General features: G+C 30.9%; 1 protein-coding gene and 1 long non-coding RNA gene across 3 annotated transcripts; both read left to right on the top strand.

Moving 5' to 3' along the window:
* The first annotated feature begins 1,665 nt into the window (after window positions 1–1,665).
* Window positions 1,666–3,482, top strand: LOC133793760 (uncharacterized). Its single transcript, XR_009874939.1, has 4 exons — window positions 1,666–1,835; window positions 2,535–2,602; window positions 2,760–2,824; window positions 2,971–3,482. It is a non-coding gene; the product is annotated as an uncharacterized LOC133793760 (long non-coding RNA).
* Window positions 3,483–10,535: 7,053 nt separating this feature from the next.
* Window positions 10,536–16,141, top strand: LOC133797048 (uncharacterized). 2 transcript variants are annotated; one of them, XM_062234816.1, is made up of 5 exons: window positions 10,536–10,808; window positions 11,446–11,517; window positions 11,624–13,432; window positions 13,710–13,872; window positions 15,314–16,141. In XM_062234816.1, the coding sequence occupies exons 3-5, from the start codon at window positions 11,627–11,629 to the stop codon at window positions 15,964–15,966; spliced, it is 2,622 nt and encodes an 873-aa protein (XP_062090800.1). In that variant the 5' UTR covers window positions 10,536–10,808; window positions 11,446–11,517; window positions 11,624–11,626; the 3' UTR covers window positions 15,967–16,141. The 2 variants fall into 2 exon arrangements, with proteins under 2 accessions (XP_062090800.1, XP_062090799.1); XM_062234815.1 differs by having other exon boundaries at window positions 10,536–11,041.
* Window positions 16,142–26,356: the final 10,215 nt, after the last annotated feature.

The raw sequence follows: 26,356 nt of genomic DNA, 5'->3' as shown, positions 1-26,356 counted from the left end.
TAAATGTAGAAAGTTTGGTACTTTGTATGTTAACTCGTTACATAATAATGTACATGGTGCTTATATACTATGTGATTTATATTATTTGTAATCATTTTTTCACTTATTATTAGATCTTAATTTAATGATTGTATTGTTTGATTGCATGTTTTAATACTTGCCTGCCGTACATAATTTAGATTAAAAAATTATATTATTAATAATGAATTATTTATTTCCTTGCTAAAAAAAATATATATTTATTTTCTTTTTTTCCATAAATATATATAATGAATATTTGCTATGGCAATACCTAAATTAGGGATGTATATGGGGTGGGGTCGACGGCACCAACAAGTACCCATTTAATTAAAACAATTTAATTTTTTTTCTAAAATTGATAAAATATATTAAAAATTTAATACTTTTTATTATAAAATAATTTTTTTAAAATAAAATTATATTATTAGAAAATATAAACGGGGTGGGTTCAAAGCAGGGGACATGCCCGCCCTTGCCCCCATTAAGGCGGGTAAGTGCGAGTTTGGGGGTGGGGCATGTTAAATTGACATCCCTACATAAATCTAAGATTTTGGTATGAATGTTAGTACTAACCCGTTAACTCTATATTAAATATTTACGTAGCATGTTTTCATTGGTCCAAATAATTTTAATTTTTTAAATATTATAAAAATTATTTAAACATCTGCATCTTCTTCTTATTCTCTTGTACTGGAGGCAGGTTGAGCAAAGATTCGGGGTGTGGCTCCAGGACAACGGTGGCGCGACTTCAGTCATGTGGAGCTTCAGGTCTAGACGACAACAACAAGCCACGTGCCTTTAGTCGAGAGAAGCTTTAGATTTGGATTAGACTAAGATGGCATTGCTGGGGGACAAGACAATGGGGAGTCCTACTCGGAAACAAAAATGATGCTACTGGGTCTAAGAGGAAGAATGCGACGAGGATGTTGGGCTGGGGAGAATAAGTGTCGAGCATGCTAGGAATGTTCATATCTCCTTTGGATTGAGGCTGGGTTTTTCAGATTTGTTTTAGTGGTGAAAATTGTGTAACATCTTGAAACTCCTAATAAGGTTTAGTAAATTGGTTAGTGTGTCGGGAGGGCATATTTAGAATTATTTGTGGATTGTGTGAATCTAATTGAATATATGTGTGATTTATGTGAGTTATATTATGATATGACTGCTTATGCATGTGTTACGTGTATTAAATGTGCTTAAAAGCCCGTGTGTTTTTAAAAATGGGTATTTTTGTAATTTTGACCTATTGATGGTATAATAGTAATTTTGTATGCTATGTGTTTGAGATCACATTATTATGTAGATATATTTGAGATATTCATCACTAGTCGATCCTTTTGAGCAAATGAGAGGAAAAATCACAATGGGGATAAATACCTAGCTCGAGGTGAGTCTAGGGGTATTTTGGTAATTTGGGCAAACTACCGAGATTTATTGGTAATTGGAATTAATTGGGATAAATATTTGGATTAGTGGATTAAATTTGGAGTTAGTGGTACAATTTGAGGTTTAGTGGTGATTTAGGCAAAACGACCAAAATGCCCTTGGATTTGATTTTGAGGTTAAGTTGAGCTTGGGACAAAATGGTCTTTTGACCATTAAGGTAGGTAAAACTGGACAAATTGCTGGAGCCTATCTCATTTACACGTTCCTCTCCCTTTCTCTCTCTCATAGTTTCCTTCTTGAAGAGGTTTTGAGAACCAAGGCTTTAGACCCCAATCTGGTTGTGGTGGGATTCAAGAGAGTTAGAGTACTGATGAAGAAAGCTAGCAACAACAAGAAGGGCATCTTCAACCAAGGATTTCGTTTTTAGAAGGGTAAGCCATCCTTGCTTTGAAAATTTCTTTGAAACTTTGGATGTTCCTCTTGTTCTTGATGGAATTTTTGAAGTTAGAGTAATTTTCGAAATTTATGGGCACTGAGCTGGTTAGTTAAGGGGTTTGATGCTTAAGGTTAAATTATAACTTTTTGGAAGATTTATTTGCAGTTGGGAATGGTGGTTTGATGTTGAATTTTGGGTTTGAGGAAGAATTTGTGGGTTTTGACCTAAGTGGTGGAATTGTAGTTTGAAACTTGAATTGGCATTGGGTTATTGCTGTTAGGTGTACTAGAGGTTGTATGCTTATTTTGGGAACTCAATTTTGAGCATACTACAACTTTGGGTCGGGTTTGCCAAGTTTGGGTCTGAGAAATCACAGAAAAAAGGAACCCGAAATTTTGGGTTCGTGTTGTGGCGATCATGCTATGTAGGGAAGCTTTTTTGGCGTCTATGTGTTTCTGGGCGCCCCTACACTATGCAGGGGAGCTTTTTGGCGTCTTTGTGTTTCTGGGCGCCCTTGCGCTATCAACATTTCAGAACTTGTTTTTTTTTTAGATTTTGGGAAAAGCTTGGGGGGCTCAGGTACGGTTCCATCACTCGAATTGGTGGAATTGGAAGTCTCGGGAGCTAGGGAATAGTCCTCGAATCTGTGTATGAGATTAGTTCCTAATGAAGGTATTGTTTATGTTATGACTAGGATTACTGCAAGGCTTGGGGGAAAAGGATCGTGCTCGGGATCGTATTACTGCTTGCACAGGACTCGAGGTATGAAATCTGACACTTGCAGCGTGCTTAGGGCATTGGTCCTGACCTGTGAACGCGGTTATGACCATGTGCTATACATGATTGAACTAATTTGTGTTTATCAGTGAATGTGTTTAATGCATATGTTGTAGTGCACTTATTTGTGAATGATTGGCAGGGGTCAGATTCGGCGATAATCACGCGTAGTGTAGGCAGTGATGGCTTGACCATTATAGGGTTGCGGTATGCACTCTCTCAACAAGTATCGTGCAAATGAGTTAATTTATAATTATAAAGCATGTTAATTATGATTTCATGTTATTGAATATATGTTTCTGTTAAATTGGTTTTCTTGTTGGGCATCGGTTCATAGGTGCTTTGTGGTGCAGGTAAGGGCAAGGCTGAGCTGGATCATCGATGAGTTGGAGAGCTCTGGGGCGGCACATACATACTTAGTCTACTCGACCGCCACAGTCGAGATTATTTTTTAGGGATTGGGGTTAGAGTTTAGCTTCTGCCGCTTAGGTCAGCTATTTCCGTAATTCTGAAAATGATGTATTTTGGTTTTAACTCTTTTGGGATCCCTATAATATTTAAACTCGTTAATGAAAATTTTTAACTCTTTTGACCAAAATTTTTAATACCTAAATTGTTATTTATCTATAATTTCATGTGTTAAAGTCCAAATGACTCTCGTTTAATGAGTTAAGCACTATTTTTAAACATATAGTTTAATGGTCCTGAATTAGAAGGACATTACAAATTGTAACCCACATTTTTATTGTTGTTTTAGTACGGGGGAATGTTTTGTGATTTTAGATAGTTTTGCTTTTGGTATTTTGATTTGAGATGTAATTAATTTTGAATTATAATTTTAAATTGTTTTGGTTTTGGATTCTGAGTTTGAGTTTGGATTTAGATGTTAAATTTTTCTTTTAATGTTCATTTAAAAATGCCTTGGGATTTTGAATGAGTTTGATTTTACATTTTAGATTTTAGATCAAATGTGGATGAAGATTTGGTTGTTGAGTTTGGATTATAATCTGTTTTTATTAATATTTATTTTAATTTAGGATGAATTTTGATGAAGAATATGAACTCAATTTGTTAACATGTTAATTTCAGTTATTGTGTTTATTTTGTTAAATCTTATTCTAGATCAAGTTAGAATTGTTTGTTTAGAATCATTTTAAATGTTTAATTAGATAAATATAAATTTAATTTTTTATTTAAATTTTGAAATATTTTAATAAATTAAATAAATTTCAATTTAATTTTTAGATTTTTTAATTTTTGGTTTGATTTAATTTAATTTTAATTGGATTTTAATAATTTTTATAATATTTAAAATAAATTATTTGGAGTAATGAAAAATACTTCACGTAAATAGTTAAAGAGAGTTACCGTAAAAAAAATTAAGTATTAAAGCACTACAATCATACTAAAATTAAGTATTACATATTTTTTTATAATTGTGAACAAGACTAATATTCGAAAGGGATTGCATCCAAATTCTATACATAATCGATTGTCTAATTTTTATATTTTGTTGATCATTAATTTTTTATTTATGAAAATATTATTTTAAGTTTGGCTCTGGCTGCTAATTTCAAATAATAATAATTAATTTTTTTATATGTGTTTTTAATTTTCTCAAAACATACATGAGAAATTACTTTCTAAAATTAAATAAAAACCAAATCTAACACTAGATGCAAGCACGTGCAATGCACATTTACTTAACTTTATTTAGAAAATTTATTAATTATTTTTATTATGTTTTTATGATTCACATACTAATTTGAAATAAATAAACAATATTATATATAAAATAATGATATAAACATATTAAAAAAAATACTTTTATGTTTTTTTAAATAATATTATAACCTTTTAGATCACAAACTATCATATTTGGTACAAAACATTCATATTTAAATCACGCCTCAATAATTGGAGTATAAACTTATTTATTTTTAATAGAAGATAAACGTTATTTTAATTTTTTATTTAGTCACACAGTCGTACTATTTGTACACAAACGACACTTATATAATATATTTATTATGTATTATATATTATTATAATAATAATATTTTACAATATGTGAATTTATATTAATATAATTATTAAATATCTAACTTTGTATTAAATATAATTACTAAATATTTATTCTAGTAAAATTTTATAAAAATTAGGATTAAATATTATATGTTATATACTATTATAACAACAATATTTTATAACATTTAAATTTATATGTATATAATTAATATATATGTAGTTGAGTATTAAATATTATTATTATAATAATTTTATAATACATTTATTCTACCTTATTCAAATAAAAAATAAAATTATAAGCTCTAAATTTGAGATTTGTTATTCTTCTTTTTGTGAGATTTTTTTTTTATTGTAATTAAGCATGTTTAAACATCACCACGATCATAACTAAGGGTGAATATGGTACATAGACTTGTAAAATTTAAATCTGAAACATTTACCATATGTTTGGTTGAGAAAAAAAAGTGAGATGAAAGTTCATACTTTTTTTGACGTCATTTTTTGACCTATTACCTGTTTTGACTATATGCTTTGAAAAATTACTTTTTGGATTTTTTATTTTATAAAATAATTCAAATAGACTCCTAAATCAAATTTTGATCAAAGTTTTTTGAACTATAATCACAAATAATTTACCAAAGTAATAATTTAGAACAAAAGTACAATTATTATGCCTAATAATTGTATAGTTATATTCAAAATTTTTTCATCAAAATTGAGTTTAAGAGTCTATTTGAACCATCTCACAAAACACATGGTTCAAAAAGTAATTTGTCAAAAATATAGGGTCTAAACAGATAACGAGACAAAACACAATATTCAAAAAAGTATAAACCCATGAAAGAAAGTATAGGAGAAAAAAATGACAAGCAAGAGAAAAATATGATGTTTAGTAGGAAAGAAAAATGAGGGGAAGAGAAAGTAAAGAGAAGAATATTGAGTGAGACACTAAAAAAAAATTATTATCTCTAAATTGGAGTGAAAATGAAGAAAAAAGTTTTTTAAAAACACACAAGTGAGAAATTACTAAATTATTTTTATATTGATAACTTAAGGGTAATATAGTAAGCTTATAATAAATCGATTTTCTATCTTTTCTAAACACCAAACAACTAAAAAATAAAGAGTAATTGGCGACAAACCCCCTTATTTGTACATTTTATTATACTTAACCCCTCGTTTTTTTTATGGCAAAACTTCTCAAACTATGGCTCTATTAGCAAATCTACATATCTGCCAAACCATTATCTTCCCGCGAGGATGTGTGAGGGGTTAAGGTTTTGGCGGCAAAACTCTCTTATCTTTAGATTTTATTATACTTAACCCCGTGTTCTTAAAACGCACACACACAACCACTATTTTCTTCTTCAAGCATTACGAACCCTCCCTCACTTGTCAAATGCTCGACCACACCCATTAGCTATAAAACCAGCCAACCCATCTCATCTCTATGTCCATCCATTCGCTGAAAATCCCAGAACCCTGACCTTCGCTTACTCATCACCGCTGCCTGAACCTAGAAAATCAACCCCACAAACTCATAAATTTGCCCCCTGCGACACCCATATAGCCGCCTTTTCCTATCCACAAACTCATAAATAGACCCCCATTTATTGTTTTTGACAAAGAAATTTTTGTGTTTATACACATTTAGTTGACTGTGAAATTTGAGGGTAGTGTGATGATGATGAACACTTGATTTCGAAATAATTTGATTTATTTTGATTTGATTATTAGTTATTGGTTTGAGTTTGCTTGTTGAAGGTTTTGAAGATTTTAATTTTAGTATTTTTTTTAAAAATTTTTTTTGGGATTTTAAAATAAAATTAATTATAATAATTTAAAAATCATTTTAAATTAACGGAGACTGTGATTCTACGCTAGCACATAACAACAAAAACTGATAGTGATTGTGGATTCACCAATAAAATTATAATTTGAGAGGTTTTACTGTAAAGAGAAAAAAAGGGATTAAAGTGTAATAAAATGTAAAAATAAGTGTGTTTTGCTGCCAAAACTTTAAGCCATATATGTGTCATTGCCGGCACATAATGATTTTGAACTAATGAGTGTGTGAATTTGTTAACAGAATTGTAATTTGGAAAGTTTTGTGGTAAAAAAAGAGATTAAGCATAATAAAAATGTAAAAATAAAGTAATTTTACAACAAATTACTTAAAAATAAAATATTTTTTCTATCACTACTATATTTTATATATCTTCCATTTTCTTTCCTTCACACCAAACATCTCCGCCCAAGTGCAACCTAATCACAATCACAACATCAATGATTAATAGTGTTTTCAACTATTTCAACATGGTCGAGTATTTCAATAATGTGACGCCTAAATAACCTCTTTCGATCCAATCGCATAGCTTCCTTTCACTTTGAAGTTTTTGTTTTGGATTCTTGTTGTAATGGATTTTTTTATAATAAATATATATTTTGCCTGGTAGATATAAATATAGATATTTATAATTATATATATATAACATAAAATAATTATAAAAATCACCTACATAATTTTATTTAAAAAAATGTCTTACCACATCATAAAAAAATGTGATGATTTTAAAAATAATATACTTGAATTATAAACATTCCTAAAATTACGGATTTATCATTTTTTAGGATTTTTAAAAGTAACATTTTTAAAATGGTGATAACTGATAAGTTATAAATTGGTTACTTTTTCATAAAAATGTTTATTTTTAGAGCATATTATTTCATATACATTTTGGTTACTTCCAAAATTTATTTGTTGAAACTTTTTATCTTAACATACTAATTAGTCATTTTTAGTTATATTATGGTGACTTATTATTTAAGATACTTTTATGTTACCGATTAATTATTTTTTAGATACTAATAAATTATAATAAAATATAACAAATTAATATATAAGTTATCATTAAAAATTATTTTTAGTATTCTATGGGTAACTTTTTTAATAAAAAGTTTTAATTCACTTTTTAGTCATTAGGATAATTTACATAGGAATAATAGTAATTTTTTTTATTAATTAAATAAAAAAGAAACTTAAAAGTTACTTTTGAATTATAATAATAAATACATATTTTTGTCTTCTATTATTAATTTTTTTTAATCTTATTAAAAAGCAACTACATAATTATTTTTTAAATACAACACATAAATTGAGTATTATAATTATTGAAGATACATTTCCATTTTTTTTTTCTATAAATAAAGTTGAAAAAGAAACTTAATAGTAACTTAAAAGTTATTTTTCAAACACAACACAAAAACAATCCTTCTCCATCATTTTCTCTAGCAATTTCAAGAAACCCATCTTTGACCAGCATGTGTAGTGGCTTCCGACAACAAATGATGGCAAAACTTTAGCCAAAGCTTCATCAGTGACTGTTCTTCCTAATGGTCTGGCATGTGTACGGAATTGATGTTGTGAGGATAGTGTTGAAGAAGATAGAGAATAGATTAAATTACATTAAGTTTTAAAAATAGTATAAAAAACATTAAATATGTAATTAAAAAATAACGGTAAAATTAAAAATAAAATGCAAAAACCACTATGTAATTTTTCCATACAAATATGATGGTTTAGATTGATTATTTAATAAGTTTGTCTTTTATGTTTGTATCGATAATATCATTTCTCTCATCTCGATGCTCCATTATAAATGATTTTTGTTATATTATGCCACAATTAGTAGCCCTTATGAATAAAGAGTAGTGTCACAAAATATTTTAAATTAATTTTAATACATATCGGGAGGTGTTAACGTAATTTTTCGAACAGTCTCTAACATATATATTTTTTTTAAAAAAAAGTCACTAGTTGTTATTTTTGTGCATATGATAGGACTTGTACTACATCATGTGCACGAATTAATTTGTATTTTCATTCGTACATAGTAAAATAAAAGAATAATGTAAATGAGAGTGAAAAATAAAACTATTAATAAAAGTAATTCTTGTTCTTTATGATTTAAATTTATTAAATGTATTAGTTTTTCTTTTAATTTCAATATATTAAATAATATTGTGTTTGAATTTTTTTTCTTTGGCGTGTATTAGTAAATTTGATTTTGATAAAAGTGTCCTGTTGTTTAGAGAGAATTTATTATTATTAATAGTGTGCATTACAATATGCTTTTTCTAGGTGAAATCTATGCAAATAAAATAGGCAAGTTGGGTTGTTTATTGACTAAATTATCAAGTTTTGATTTGAAACAAATTTAAATTCGAACAGGGATCCTCTATTATTTATTTATGAAGCTCCACCACCCAACCCAACCCTAACTAGTAAAAAAAATTGGGTGAAGATTTAATTTCATTTATGACAATCACTAAAAGTGATAACAATTCAACCATTTTACACAATCTAGCAGAAGTCCTGTGACTGCATTAATACTTTTGTCATTTGGGTAGGCTTACTTTTTTTTAGGCTACCAAACTCACCTAAGTAACTTACAATTTTTTTTATAGGATTTGATTATATCTCCATGATTTACTCATTTATTTATTTGTGTATTCTTGCCTAATTCATTTATTATTTCTACCCAGAAAAAAAGATAACAGCAAATGAGATTAGGTCTCTTCTCAACTCATGAAAATGTGTGGCGCAGCAGGAATGTTGTATCATTCCATACATGTATTCAATTTTCCAAACATTACAAGTAATACTGTTTTTTAAAACAATGAATCTCGTCTAAAATAAATGTGTTTAGTTAAAAAAAACTATTACATTAGTTAGTATAATGTTTTAATGCATTGCATTGTTTGTTATTGATATTAAAAACAAAAATATATATGGCTAGCTAGTGTTTTAGCAAGTGGTTTGTGCTTTTTTCCACGTTATTAATGTCTATTATCAATTCCAACCATATGAAAACAAACGCAAAAACCATAAAAAAATAAAAGAAAGGCAAATTATTGTGTACATATTTATTTAAACTTAAATATGCATTAAGTCTTCATACAAACCTAACGATGGGCCTACTCTAAACCCATATGAAAAAAATGATAATAGCATCTCAACTCACATACCCCCCAAACCCCACTCATTCTTTTCCCCATAATCTAAGCTAAGGACAAGGGTTTAGCAAATATCGTCTTCTTATCATAATCTAATTAATGGAGCAAGAAAATTTCAATGATATTGCTTAAGAACAATGTACCACCAAAGAAAAAAAAGACTACATCAACATATAGACACATAGTGGTTGTTCAATGAATTCTATGATATTAATTCTCTTTGTCAAAAGTATAAAAACCTAATACATATTTTTTCGTCGAAAAAAAAGGGATTACATACATGGTGCAAATCTCATCCCCACCCCTTCGAATTTCAGGAATCCTAGAACTCACATACCGGTTATAGGTGACTCATTCAACATCCTCTTTTATTTGGATCATTGACAAATATGTCTCAATATTTCATTCCCAATAAGGACAGACTGTCACAACTGAATATGACATCAAAAAATTAGTTATATATTCCTAATGAGAGGGAGTATGGTGAATTTCGAACCCTTGACCCAAACATGAAAGTAAAATTCTAATGTAGTAATTTTACACATGGCTTTCTTGATTAGTTTATTTTTAACATAAAAACTAAAGACATGTGGTATCATTATGCAATACTAAATTAAGATTCTTAGTACAACAATCAAAAAAGAAAGAAAAAAATCCTACTTATTTTGTTTTGCACTTGAATTTTAGGAAGTAAAAATTTAATATTTTTAATTTAAAACATATATAAAAATTATTATATAATCTTAGAAAAATATTTTCATTTATTTTTTCTTTTACAAAATGTGTTATTTTGCTGGTGAAAACATTTCAAGTTTTCAACCAAAATACAATGCAATAAATAAAACTAAACTACCATGATTTATGACAGTAACAGTACATTCACACTATTCAGTATTCCGTAATTTTTTGAATAGATTTTGGTCATTCTATTTCTATTCTGGAAACCTGGCAGCAAAATGTACGATAAAATAAAATAAAATATAATGCAGCAAAATTAGTCACTTCTCATGATCTCCAAATGATCTTCCTTGTCTGAAAAAACAACCCAATAATAAACAAAGAAAAATAACCAAATCCAAGACCTTATTTTCTTCTTTCTCCTCTGTTCACTCTCTCTCTCTCTTTTAGCCATGAAGTTTCAGAGAGGGTACGTTTCTACAAAGTCAATGCACCGACTAATGAGCTTTCCTTCCATGGATCTGAGTCTCTGCTAGCTCATTTTGAGTTGGTTGAACAAGATTTCTGTGTTTTTTTTTCTTCTTTTCTCTTCTTTTCAATTGTTATTTCTTTGTGATTTTTCTACTTTTGAGTTGGTTGGGTGGGTTTTGGAGGAAAAGACCCAAGTTTTAACACATTCTTAATTAGAAGATTAAAACTCAGGTAAAGTGTGCATGGAGTTTTTATGGGATTAGAGCATTTTTAGCTAACAAATTGTGAACATGTTGAGCATTTTTAGATTACATACATTTTTTTTTCTCTTCCATTTCTTGAAAAATTTTCACACCCTATAAACTGTACTTGCAAATGAGCAAGTACATGGGTGAAAGTGAAAGCCCTAAGAACATTATGGGATCCATAACTGTAAACAGAGTATCTCTCTCAGTATTTTCAAGTGTTGACTACTAGTTAATAACTTAATATTAAAGGTTTTTGCTTTTGTTTTTGCTTGAAACTTTCAAAAAGAGAATCTTCTTTTCGTTTTCTGATTACATTACTTGATTGTTTATTTATCTCGGCGGCAACTGATTATTTTGTTTTTGTTTGTGTCTTTTACTGAAAAACAGAATCAAAGAAGTATTATATATGTCTCTCAGTGGAAAATCTTGGAAAAGATTGACTAGTATATCGAAACCCATGTAAGTTTTTATATGGAAAATGGTATTGGGATTGATGAGTTTTGATTGTTTAAGAGTAGTATTCTCAGCTTCTGACTTGGTCAATGTATGTGATTTTTTATGACAGAATATGCCTCAAGACGGTCTGAGATCATCCATATACAGGTCGTTTGTCACATGTGATGATCCTAAAGGAGTTGTTAATTGTAGAACAATCAGAAAATCCAAATCATATTCCCTGAAAATGAATCATCACAAGAGAGAACGCCAGAGAAAGTTGAAGAACTTGAGTACAACATCTTTGAATTATGAGCCAGAGTTGGAGGAGATAATGGCATCTAAAGGGAACCCAGAAGAAACTCATAGCCCGGCTTCCTTTCAACTCATGGAGGTCTCTAAGGGAGCTAAAAAGCTTAACCACATGATTGACTCTTGGACTAAGGGTGTCAAGTTTGATGGGCAATCTAAAGACATAGCAAAGGATTTGTTAAAAGGTGCTCTTGATCTTCAAGATTCTTTGGTTATGCTGGGAAAGTTGCAAGAAGCTTCACAGTACATGGCTCACCTAAAGAAGAAGCAGATAGAGAAGAGTGAAAGAGGAAAAGAAGATGAACCATGGATTAGAAGAACAAGCTCAGACCAGTTTAGGGACCATTTTTCTGTGACAAGATATCAAAAGCCTCGACTTTCTGTTGATGGGTATCCTAGCAATTCAACAGAGGAGCTTAAGAAGGTTATAAAAGAAAGCCTTGTGAGCCAAAATCTGTTGTCAAAAGCTAGAAAACATCATCATGAAAAGGCTCGCTATGTTCCTCAGATGAATTTGGACTCAGCTTCAACTTCTGGGTCTCCCTCGACTAGTTCAACCAGCCAATCTTCATTGGCGCGTCTTACTACTAACTCCCCAACTGCTTCTACATCAGTATATCCTCAGACAACAAAAGGTCTTAATTTGATAGCCAAGCTGATGGGTTTAGAAGAATGTCCTTCGAAACCATTGCAAATTACTCCACAGAATCAGTTTGAAGGACAGAAGAAGACACAGAACCAGCTTGAACCCGTCTTAGATATTGACAAGCCAAAGGTTAAACAATCTCAATATGGAGTTCAGAAGGCTGATCCAGAGAGAAGAACTTTGAATGAAATACTTGAGAACATGCAATATAAAGGACTTCTGCGAAGCAAATGTGCAAAGGAGCTTCAACCTTGTTTGAATGATTTCAATGTGTCTCGTTCCAGACAGAGACTAAGTGATAATGGTCCACCTATTGTACTTATAAAACCTCTGCGAGTTCCATGCCAGGGACCAAAGGAGACAAACAGACCGGCATTTGAAGAAGATGACCCTTTGTACAGAAGAAAGATGCTAAGGAAACTGAGAAGAAAAGAAGAGCTTTATCCCAAAGGAATCAATTGCAAAGATGGGAATGTGAAGCCTGATATGGTAATACGCAGGAGACCACATGCAGAAGAAACTACAATTCGAGGTCTTAAGCAGGAAGCAGCTAAAGAGAAAAGAGTGGTAGTCGAAACTCCAGTGGAGAAAGAAGTTGCTGTCAACGAAAGAAGTGCTATAGTTAAGTTAAAAGCCTATCAATCTGCAAACCAAAAACAACAGAAAAGTGAGGACATTGACAATAGAACTGAAAAGATACTAAAGGTGACCACTGTAAACAGGAAATCTTTAGACAAGGATGTAGTGAAAACTAAAAGTGTTCCAAAGTCTGAAGTTCAAGCCAAGAAAACCCCAACAAAGGCATTAAAGCCGGAGTCAGAATCCAACATGACAAGGAAACAAATATCTCGGCAACCGAGTACCAAGACAGGTGCCACTAAAAATGCAGAACAAGGTGCAGCTTGTAATTCCATATACCAAAGAAAGAATCGCATGAAGAAAGACAAGCCTGTGAACAAGCCTACAGCAGCTAAAACAGTTGTGAGTCTGCCTTAAATTTAATTCTTTTTAAATTCTCTCCCACTTCTTAGTCTTATCAAATCAATGTGAAGCTATACGTCAAGCTTTTGTTGAGGTGAAAATAGTCTTCGATATAACACTACTAGCGTATTTAGTTTCCCAATTATGCAGTTTCCTAATCACATTATTTCCTCTTTTGACTTGAAGAATTTGTGCTGCAACACTCTGTTGCATAAATTAATATAGGAAAGAAAGAAATTGTTTTGTTCAAAACTTGATGAACTCTTGTTTTATGCAGGCTGAAACTAGTGTGCGTGAAGAAGATGAGAAGATGGACAATACCAGGGAAATTGATTGTCATGTAGGAACGATCAGCAGTACTCTAGAAAACCAACTCCCTGAACTTGAGGGTCAACCCCTTGAAGAAGAGGACATAGATAGCTCTGGAACTCAGATTGGAGGTAACAAAACCCCTCATTACACTAAAAATACTGTTGAGTAGCTGCATTTGAAAGCCACATGCATAAGCATACTCTCTTGTATTTTCATATTATATGCATATTTTTCTTCGACATGAAATTTTCATGAAAAAGATAGCTGATACTTTCATAAGCAATAAATATTTGTTGTTCAGACTCAAAAGTAGCCAACATATAAATTGGAATAGTACAAGTAACCTTCGTTTCTGATTACTCATTATGGGGTATAAACGAAACTTTTCATGGTTAGAGAATATATTATATTGTAGTCAATGGAAATGGTAAAACCAAAATTCAATTCTAAGCAAAATAATATAAAGATGATTGAAAAAACAAGTGTTACAACTCTATTACTCAAAATACAAGGATATAGAAGAAGAAGATTACAAACTCAAAACAATGATAATACAAGTAAATAAGAATAAGAAGAACAAAAGAATAGAAAGAACAATGAAAAACACAAACTCTCACACAACCAAAGTGTAGAGTAGTGGAGATCACTAACTTGAACAATGTTCAAAACCTTTGTCCAAAAGCTTATTTCCCCCTATTCTCTAAGCACTAAGGAATCTCTCAAGGAAATGGCTCTTTAGAATTATGAGAATTATCAAGTCTTTATGGTGTATTTTCCAGCCAAGTACTTTGTGGATAGAAAATTGCGTGTTTTACAAGTGAGCATTAGGCTCCTATTTATAGAGTTTAAGATACTTTTTGAATTTCAAAATTTGTCAACCCCATGACTGTTACCAATGTTTAATTAGATGTTTATGGAATTAAAATGGAGAATTTGGAGTTACTTAGATGTTAGAACTCTTCAAATTGGAAAAAACTGAAAAGTGGTATTGACTGTCAGCCTCACTAGCCGCAGCCAGGAGTATCAGCGATTGCGGCCACTGGCCTCTGTCACCCAGGTCGCAGCCGGTGAATGTCTGTGGTCGCGGCCACATGCTATTTTTAGCACAAAATGTCATTTTTCCAAAACAAATCAAAACATGGCAAATTCTTTCCTACATGATTTTGTAACATCCAAACACCTAATGAGAATTAAAAATGTCTCCAACTGCCATATTTCATAATGACTTTGTGAAATCTAATCTCAAATATGTAACATACAATCTACACATTATTAAGTAATATTTATGAGTTACAAATTTGTAACTGATTTTGTAACTCCAAAATATGTCACATTTGGGCACACACGTGTTCATGACTCTCAATAATATGTTACAAGATGTGACAAATCACATTTTATCACATTATTTAATCTAACGTTATATTATATGTAATAATATAACATTCATTTGCAAACTAAAGAACATGTACTTCTTTAAGCAAATTAAACAACAAAAAGTGCATCTTCTATTTAAGTAAATTGCCAGCCCATGTACACAATTAACTGACAACCTTTTTTTTCACCCTGTAGAACTTGGCAGGGAAGGGAAGATTTCTCTTTTTGAAATTGTGCTACCGACACCAAGTGCCATCGATGAAACAGACAGTGAAAAGGCAGAAGAAGCTCTCAAAACCATAGATGTCTGTCAAAGCACATATGACAAGTCTTTCACAATGGAAGCCAGTTTGAGAGAAGTGCTCTTGAGCAGTCTATCTTTTCAAAGTTGCGCAGAGGAGCTTTTTGATGTGAACACAAACAGCTCTAGCATGATCAGTAGCAGCATCATTGAAACAACTTGCATTGATGATTTTGAGGCTCCAACTCTGAGACTGCCTTTGGAATGTGCAAAAGAAATCATCGAACTCAAAAGCTTTCAAGATTCACAAACAGTCCATCCTTTGTTACCATACATAGGAAAGCCGAGAAGAAGCATATCCATAGAGATGTTGGTTGAGGAAGTCATGAAAGGGATTGAGGCCCTTGCCATTTACAGCAAGCCTGGTGAGGATCTTGCCGATTGTCTGTATGCAACGTTAGAGAGAGACTTAACGTGCAATGGTGTTGTGAATGGAATGTGGGATTCTGGTTGGAAGACTGGATTTTCTTTGGATGATGCTGAACAAGTTGTGAATGACGTAGAGAAACTTGTATTGACTGGGTTGATTGAAGAGGTATTTGCTTGATTTGTGCTTTACCACACCGCATTGTAACAAAATAACTTTTTTTGCTATTTTTTTGTTTTTTTGGGCAAGTTGTAAACAAGTTTTTTTTTAGTGTAATGTTAGTTATATTTGTATGTATATATGATATTAAGAAATGCTAAGATCATAAATGGGAAGAGCTAGACATCTTTGACTACCGCCTTTGTTATGATCACGGATTGATTTATCAGTAGGTATACATAAATTAACAATACAATTAGGATCACTTTTCCAGTTTTATTGTATTAATTTATGTCAACTAGAATAAAATGTGAAGGATGAAAGTATTTTTGAAAAATATTTCTAAGGAAGAATGCAGATAAATAACGTTAAGAAATTTTTAGAAAGAACAAAAAAATCAATAAAGTTGTATTAAAATTTTTATATTTATTATTATATATTTTTAAATAAATTGAAGAAAAAAAACATTAAAACTATTTATATTTCGAAATGAGGAGGTTTTACAAGCTTAAAAAAACAAAACATAACAAAAATTATCAAATGCAATTTAATAATTTAAAATCCACATCCAACTAATGAAAAGGTTTTTATTTTTATCCTTTATGTTACTAATTCCTCCATATCTCCCGTGTACCCGGTATCGATAGAAATATATGTACTATAGTTTTATGAAAATAATATTTTCAATGTCGATAATAATTTCAAAAAAATCATGAATATTATATATATTTATCTTAAAATATAAAGATTATTGATAAAAATTGTAGAAAGACAATAAAATTTGAACAATTACAACAATATATACAATATAATAATAAATAAAAGCCTTAATTATATATTATAACATTGTCTTAATTATATTGTCATTTAAATACAATAATATTTCACATTCATACTCAATAAAAAAACCTCAATACAATAATATTTTTTTTATTTAAAAAAAATAACTTTTAACAATAAAGCTTGAAAATCTGCATATTTAGAGTCTGACTTCAAGTAATACCTATTTTCTTCCAAAGTAGTACACAAAATTATCTTATATCATATTTATTATTAGGAAAAATAGGAACTTTTCCCCTTAACCATGATCTTTATAGAGTTCGCCCCCGAACTTCTTCTCTGGCAAAAATACTCTGGAATTATAGCAAACATTGCAAGCATGCCTCTTCTAATACATTCCATTCATTTTTTTTAAATAGTTTGTCGATGTAACACTGATGTGACACTAATGTGGTACAATTTGAGAGTACCAATATAGAAAATACATGCATTGATAGTGGTCTAATAACAAATTGTGAAAATATGTATGTGCATTCTTAGAGCAAATATTTATATGTTAATATCAATAAACTCAATTTCAACTAACTTCAGTTAGTTAAGTAAACTCTTATGCTGCAACTATGCCCGTGGCATGTGGTCGCATCAACAATCTGTTTAAAAAAAATGAACAAAATATAACAAAAGGAGCAAGTTTACAATGATTGCTAAGTTTCAGGGAGAATTTTTGTCATGCAAAAAAATTTCGTAAGCAAAACTCTACAAGGACTATACTGGAAAAATTGCTATTTGCTGTTATTTTTGTTGCATGACCCAAAAGTCATTCATTAATTAGTGTCCAATGGATCTAGCTAAGCCGCAAGCCTTATAGGCAAAAAATTTACTTTACATATTGTTTCCAAAAATGTAGTAATTGTAGCATAGAGGAGCGATTAGTAGAAACTCCACAAGGAGATAACTATAAACAAAAGGATTAGTATAAAAGTAAATACAAAAAGTTAGTAAAAAAGAATGGAGATGGATATTTGATGTTTGTTTCCAATGACTTAATAGTAAAATGATCAAATAAAAAGAAGATGTAATGTGAGAATAGAAATGTATCGAGAGTCATTCATATGCATTTAGTTATTTAGATTTTTTATTTACAAAATTACACAAATAAATATTTTACTTCCCAACTACTCATTTGAAAGATTTAACATTAAAGTACTTGCATGTTTCACAAAATACATTTGAGTACTTGTATTTTTACTTTGGAAATAATATATATTAATTTTATGAAAAATCTAAGAATGACACTATATCATTATGTCATAATACAATAAAAGATTGAATATAAAAATAAGCATCAATATTGTTTATACTAACTTTAAATACATAGAAAGAAAATGGCTAATTTTATATATAATATTAGCAAAAATAAATAAAGATAAAAAATATGATAAAACAACATAAATTACTCAAATGTATAAATTTTAAAGATATATATATTGAATCAAATATATATGTATATATATATATATAACATCACTTTGCATGTGGTATCATCCTAATCTTCCAATAAATATTAGGTCTTTATGCACATCATTCTCATACAAATTTTATAGAGAAATATGAGAAGAAAAATTAGAGGACATCTTGCAAGAGCTTTGCTACACAATTTTTTTTTTACATTCAACAATGAATATGAGCACTTTTTAATAGAGTCTAGAAAATGAGTAAAAAGCAAAATAAAAATAAATTTGAGTTTGTAAATAAATAAAATATAAATAATTAATAAAATCTGATTATTTAAAAACCAAATTTTATTATCAATTTTTCTATTTATAGTGTCATCGGGACTATTTTTTGTCTTTTTTCTTTGTATGATGGTGAGTATCAGCAAAATAAGGGTCTAATGCAGATGTTGACTGGCAAGGAGATAAAATGAGCAGGAAAATTCTATTTTTTTTTACTAGGGAAATTTGACTTTTAATGCATGAAACGGTGTCCCATGACAAAATAATACAAAGTTTAAAAACATCATATTTTTGTCCTAGTATTCCCCTGAATTCCCAAAATGCTCTTGACATAAGTTTTCCTTCTCTTTTTCTCATAGTCTTCACTCTCTATCTCTTACGTTTTCCCTCTCTATCTCTCAAGCTCTCATAACAAAAAAAAAAAAAAAAAAAGCCAACCACCATTATCTTAATCTATACTAATTTTTTAGTTCATTTTGGATTTCAGATCTAGGGGCAAAAATTGTATGGGTAAGTATATATTTGTTATATTTAGTGAGAAAACTTGTTTGTCTACATTATTTGTGCTATTTCAAACAGATCTGTGTATGCCTTCATGTTTTATTACAATTTTTCATTGTCGCAACGAATTTTGGATACTTCCTACGATTATTTCTTTGTTTTTTGTCTACCTCGATGAGTTTCGATGAAACTCGATAGGCCTCGATGGGTTGCATGCATAGAGGCTCAATGGTCCTCGATGGACCTCAACGTGCCTCAATAGTGTTAGGATGTTAGTACCTCGATGATGCTCGATGGTCCTCGATGGACCTCGATAAACCCCCATTCGGTGATGTCCAATGGATACCTTGATATGCCTCGATTGTCCTCAATTAACCTTGATAGAGGCATAAAACTTAAAATATAGTATGTGCCTCAATGGGCCTCGATGGGTTCATAAGAATTATTTTGGGCAGTATGCCTCGATGTGCCTCGACTGTCCTCTATAAAACTCGATAGGTGTATAAGAATTTAATTGGATTGTTTGCCTCGTCGGTTTCCCTTGATATACCTCGATAATGTGACCTCAATAGGCCTCGATATATATCGATAGAAATCGATATTTTGCTGTTTTATGTTGTAGTTTAATTTTTTGACCTTTTTTTTTTGTTTTTTTTGATGCAGATTCTACCATTTCCATATTTGTTGCATTCAATGGTGTTTGGGAACTCGAAAATAGGGATTAGAGTTTCAGGGAAGCTGAAAATCAAGTTCTGCCTTTGGAGAAGGGTGTGACGTATGAGCAACTGCTTGACATTATGTACGATGAGCTTGAAGTGGATAAATGTGTGCATGACTTGAAAATTGAGGTCCCGTACACATGCCTATCATAATCCGTCAAACCTAATGCTATAAAAAATTATAGGCATGTGCGTGCATTCATTGGGTTAGCATCGAAATTTGTAGAGAAGCTAATTTCTCTATGTGTGACATTAGTTAAGAAGGGAGGTATAAGAAATGCATCGGGCTCTCCCAGCATTAATAAAGAAGTTTGATTTGAAGTGAACATTTCTCCCCCATGTCATAGTTTCAAAGGAACTCAAAGTGAGGTTGGAACATTTATTCCCGAGACAAATCCAGACGTTATAGTCCATGATGATATCCTTGTTAGAGTCCGCCATATTTGCATGACACAGCGAAGTACGACCCCTATGGCTACGATCCTTATGTCAACGACGATCCTGTTGTTGATGCAACAAATCTTGGTGGGCCAGATATTAGGGCAGATTTGCCAACACAGAGTTCAGATGTTATGGTAGCTGAAGAGCGCAGAATAGAAGATCGGCAAACACCTGGGAACAGCAGTAGTCGTCCAGGTCCAAGTAGAACCGATGATAGTTTTAGATGGAGTTCTCCATTGGACTTAGGTGAAGATCGTAGAACATGGAGTGCTCCCATGTTCACCAAAGAGGATATGGAGGCCTCACATCAACATCATTCCTCAACCAGCAAAGCTTCAAGAGAATTGCACATTAGTAAGTTCTTTAAGAAAAAGCTTGAATTGAAAACCAAAGCATCCATATTTGCGATGAAGAATAATTTTGAGTTTATAGTGAAGAAATCTGGGACTGATGTGTGGTATATTACCTGCAAGGATCCTGATTGTGGTTGGAGATTGAGGGGTAAGAAAAAAATGCGATCTGAAATATTTGAGATAAAGACCACCGTCAAAGATCACTATGGGTTGTTGGGCACCTAATCAAGAGGAAATTTGCTACCGATGGTACTCAGTACATGGCAAACAACATAAGGGAGGACATGAAGCACCATTTTGGGGTCAAAATGAGCTATGAGAAGGCGTGGAGATGCAGAGAAAAAGCTATTATGTATGTCAGAGGGACACCTGAGGAATCGTACTCCAAGTTACTGTTAGAGAATATATTTTATTGCTCAATGGAAATATGGAAAAACTAAAATACAACTCTATGCAAAAGAATACAATAGACAAGGTAATTAATTAAATAAATATTACAACTTAATTGCTCAAAATACAAATAAATAAAAATAAGAGAAGGAAGCGAATTATAAGAACTAAAACCCTAAAACAAAAGATACCAATAAATATGTAAATAGAAAGGAGAGAAGAGGATTACAAACTCAATACACTAATAATACAAGAAACACAACATAATGAAAAGATCAATGGAAAACAAACTCTCACACAACCAAAGTGTAGAGTAGTGGGGATCACCAACTTGAACAAGGTTCAAAACCTTTGTCCAAAAGCTTATTTCCCCCTATTCTCTAAACACTAAGGGATCTCTCTAGGAAATAACTCTCTGGAATTATCAAGCCTCTATGGTGTATTTTCTAGCCAAGTGCTTTGTGGATAGAAAATGGTGTCTTACAAGTGAGCATTAGGCTCCTATTTATAGAGTTTGAGATACTCCTTTGAATTTCAAATTCCACCAACCCCATGGCTGTTACCAATGTTTAATTTGATGTTTATGGAATTAAAATGGAGATTTGAGAGTTATTTGGGATGTTAGAACCGTTCAATTTGGAAAAAACTGAAAAATCATATAGGCTGTCAGCCTCACTGGTCGCAGCCAGGACTTTTCAGTGGCCGCAGCCACAGGCCATTTTCAGCACAAAAAAGTCATTTTTCCAAAACGTTCCAAAACGTCCCAAATCATTTCCCACATGATTTTGTAACCTCCAAACACCTATTGGGAGTTAAAAACATGTCTCCAACAGCCATATTTCATCATGGCTTTGTGAAATCCAATCTCAAATGTGTAACATATAATATACACATTATTGGGTAATATTTGGGAGTTACAAATTTGTAACTGATTTTGTAACTCCAAAATATGTCACATTTGGGCACACACATGTGTCCAATTTTTGTGACTCTCAATAATATGTTACAAGGTGTGACAAATCACATTTTGTCACATTATTTAATCTAACATTATATTATATGAAATAATATAACATTCCCCCACTAGATTAAATAATAACTTTTTGTAACACTTATTTAATCAATCAAACATTATATTAAAATATAATACTCCCCCACTTGATTACATAGTCACTCTCAATAGAAACCTTTGCATTTGTGCATAAAGTAAAATGTCTTTCGACTTGAATTTTACCTTAGTGTAATTACCACAAAGTTTGTCGAAATTTTGGTTGCCGAAGCATTGAACCACTATCCCTTGATAACAAACCGATGATAACACACACACCTTTGCTGTGTTCACTTGAGACCTCAATGTCCCGCTTTTGCACCGTTAATGGCCATGTGCACATTCCATTCATAGACTTTTCTTGAGAATGACTCCTAATTCTCATGAGGGGCGGCACCACCCCTAGGTCTATATAGGCAGAACTCTTCTAGTATTTTGTTACCCTAAAATACTTGTCTTTTCAAGACTGAGTTCTATTAAAAAACCTTTCGGTTTTAACCCTTATTTTGGTAACACACTAGTACTCATATCTCAGATGGGACAAAATTTGAGTACTACTATCTATTCACTTGATTGATTTGTTATTACCTATTGAACCTAATACTAGTTTGGTTACTAGTATTAAGATAGGTTACCATCAACCGTGAATCTCTTTAGGGAGTCTAAGTCCCACCCCTTGAGATGTAGAAATGATTCCATTTAAATCATTTATATTCTCATGTATGCATACTTTAAACACTCTTTATTTTATTCAAACTTTGTTGCTAGCCATAGTTTGATTAAAATAGTTACCTCTTTAAAATAGTAATTTTGACTATAGTTAACACCCCCACTATTTTATAGTTTAATATCCAAGATGAACATTTTCCTTGAATATTAATTCTAGAAACCTCTTTGTTTCTAAAATTCTCCTTTATGTTTTAAATTGATTCCTTCTTGAATCAAAATATTACAAACAATGACTTTAGACACCAAACATGTCTAGATTTGTCTGTTCTATACACATATAGCTAATGTGATTTAGAATGCAAAACTCCAAATCACCTATTTGATAGGATGACTAAATTAATCAATTATTATCAACAAAATAAATTGATTTAAATTTTGGAGCATCACCCTCACATTTCTCACATAGTGATAATAAAATATCACTTTAAAATATAAATCTCTTTATTTCTATTAAGTCGTTTATCCTCCAAGATAAATCTAGACCTATGATTCTCAAAGTTCATCATGAGTCCTCTAAGCCACATGATAAACTCTTAATAGATCAAGATAAAAACCTCAATGTTTATCTTGATTTATTTACTTGCTAAAGCAAGACACATTTCTTTCAAAGCAACTTTTACTTAGTTTCTTTCTTTTATGTTTTTCACGAAATAAAATGTAAACACAAATGTAATGTGAGAATTTCTCAAACAAATAATCACAAATTTTTCATTTTTTTTAGTTGTCTAAATAATCTCAAAATCACTTAAACAACTTTTGTGTATTTCTTAAGAGTCTCTTTGAGATTCTTTAGAAAACATCAATTTGACATCCATTGATTTTCTCATCAAAATGAAAATGAAAATGTCAATTTATTTAAACACTTTGATTTCTTATGTTTTGTTTAAAATTATCTCCTCATTGAGATTAATTTAAACATATCACCATCTTTAACCAAAATGAATAAAGTTCTATTTTATTCACCATTGGTGTAAAGATTCAAAATTGCTTCTCCAATTTTGTAATGTCTTTCTCATTGAGATATTCAATATTTAAGAATTATTGTCACTAAATAATTCTCAAATATTTTCTCTTTTGACCATTCTTTAGACTATGAGTCTATTGAGTCAATATGTCATCCCACAATTTTTTAATCCACTTTGATCCATTTTTCTTGCAATGGCAAGACACAACCATTAAAAGATGTAACCCCCTTAATTTCATCTTTTCTTATCTCATAAAATGAGATGCTCATCTTTTAAATGAGAAAATTTTAAATTCTCAAATAATTCTTTTATTCACAAATCACATACTAACAATAATATAGGATAAAACCTATTAAAATCTCACTAATGTTTGCATGATTATATTTCAATATTATTTCACATTGATGTCAACATACATGACTAATATCATACTAATATGGCTCTTTATTAATATGAGAACATGAATTATAAATATCATACACATATGATTTCACATTTCTATTGATTCACAAAATCAATATATTTATACATGTCATATAAAACTCATATAGTTGTCATTCTAATAATTTCCCATTAACACAAAATAAGACAATTCTATGACATGCTAGTATATTACCCAATAATCTGCTAGATTATTTACACATTGATCACATATAACAAAAGCTCAAGATATTATATTATCTTCTAATCTAACCACTAAAAAACAAAGGAGATTATAAAACAATGAACCTCGTTTATAAACTTTTCTTCTTCTCATTTCTATCACTATATGAAAACCATTAGATCTTCTAAGAACACCAAAGTAGAACATTACCTTATCTTACCATCTTTTCAAAGTTGGATCCTCATATGATCTCCATGGTTTCTCCTTTCATTGAAAATGATATAAGCTTTTGATTGTTAGAGAATATATTTTATTGCTCAATGGAAATATGGAAAAAAAAAATACAACTCTATGCAAAGAATACAATAGACAAGGTAATTGATTAAATAAATATTACAACTCAATTGCTCAAAATACAAGTAAATATAAATAAGAGAAGGAAGAGAATTATAAGAACTAAAACCCTAAAACAGAAGACACCAATAAATATGTAAATAGAAAGGAGAGAAGAGGATTACAAACTCAATACACTAATAATACAAGAAACACAACATAATGAAAAGATCAATGGAAAACAAACTCTCACACAACCAAAGTGTAGAGTAGTGGGGATCACCAACTTGAACAAGGTTCAAAACCTTTGTCCAAAAGCTTATTTCCCCCTATTCTCTAAGCATTAAGGGATCTCTATAAGAGATAGCTCTCTGGAATTATCAAGCATCTATGGTGTATTTTTCAGCCAAGTGCTTTGTGGATGGAAAATGGTGTCTTACAAGTGAGCATTAGGCTCCTATTTATAGAGTTTGAGATACCCATTTGAATTTCAAATTCCACCAACCTCCATGGCTGTTACCAATGTTTAATTGGATGTTTATGGAATTAAAATGGAGATTTGAGAGTTATTTGGGATGTTAGAACCGTTAAATTTGGAAAAAATTGAAAAATCATATAGGTCGTCAGCCTCACTGGCCGCGACCAGGACTTTTCAATGGCCGCGGCCACTGGCTTCTGTCCTCTAGGCCGCGGCTACTCAAAAAAGTCATTTTTCCAAAACGTCCCAAATCATTTCCTACATGATTTTGTAACCTCCAAACACCTATTGGGAGTTAAAAACATGTCTCCAACAACCATATTTCATCATGGCTTTGTGAAATCCAATCTCAAATGTGTAACATATAATATACACATTATTGGGTAATATTTGGGAGTTACAAATTTGTAACTGATTTTGTAACTCCAAAATATGTCACATTTGGGCACACACATGTGTCCAATTTTTGTGACTCTCAATATTATGTTACAAGGTGTGACAAATCACATTTTTCACATTATTTATTATAACATTATATTATATGAAATAATATAGCAGTTACCTGGATACCCGTGTCAGTTACAATTACTGATTTTGTAGCAGATGATGGTCATTTCTTGTATTGCTTCTTTTCCCTCAGTGTTTCTAGGCGTGGTTTCCAGTACTGTCGTCCTATAATTTGTGTGGACGGCACATTCTGTTAGGAAAAAATGTTTTGCCTCAATGGAATTTGATAATAATATTACAACTCTATGCAATAATATTACAAATAAATATAGATTGATTAAATAAGGTTACAAATCTATAACTGAAAATTACAAATAAACAAAGAAAAGGAAGAAGGTGATGATGAAGAAGAGAATAGTGAGAATACAACTCTAAGCAAAAGATTACAAGTAAAATAAAGTGTTTGGACCAAAAGAAAAGATTATAACTCTTAAACAAAATATACAAGTAAATAGAACAAGAGAATAAGAAGAAAAGACAATAGAATAAAATGAAGAATAGAAACACAAGTAAACTCTCACTTACACAACCTAAGTGAAGAGGGTTGGGGATCACCAACTTGAACAAGGTTTAAAATCTTTGTCCAAAAGCTTATTTCCCCCTAACTCAAGCACTAAGGGATCTCTCACAGATATTGGAAAAGCTTTCTGGAATTATCAAGCCTCAAGGTGTTTCTAGCCAAGTGTTATAATGGATAGAAATGTTGTATCTTACAAGTGAGCTATAGGCTCCTATTTATAGAGTTTAGAGACACCCTTTCAAATTCCATCAACCCCCATGGCTGTTACCAATGTTTAATTGGATTAATATGGAATTAAAAATGAGAT

This window comes from Humulus lupulus, chromosome 8, assembly GCF_963169125.1.
Source record: "Humulus lupulus chromosome 8, drHumLupu1.1, whole genome shotgun sequence".
NCBI lineage: Eukaryota > Viridiplantae > Streptophyta > Magnoliopsida > Rosales > Cannabaceae > Humulus > Humulus lupulus.
This window is presented reverse-complemented; position numbering and strand designations above follow the sequence as displayed.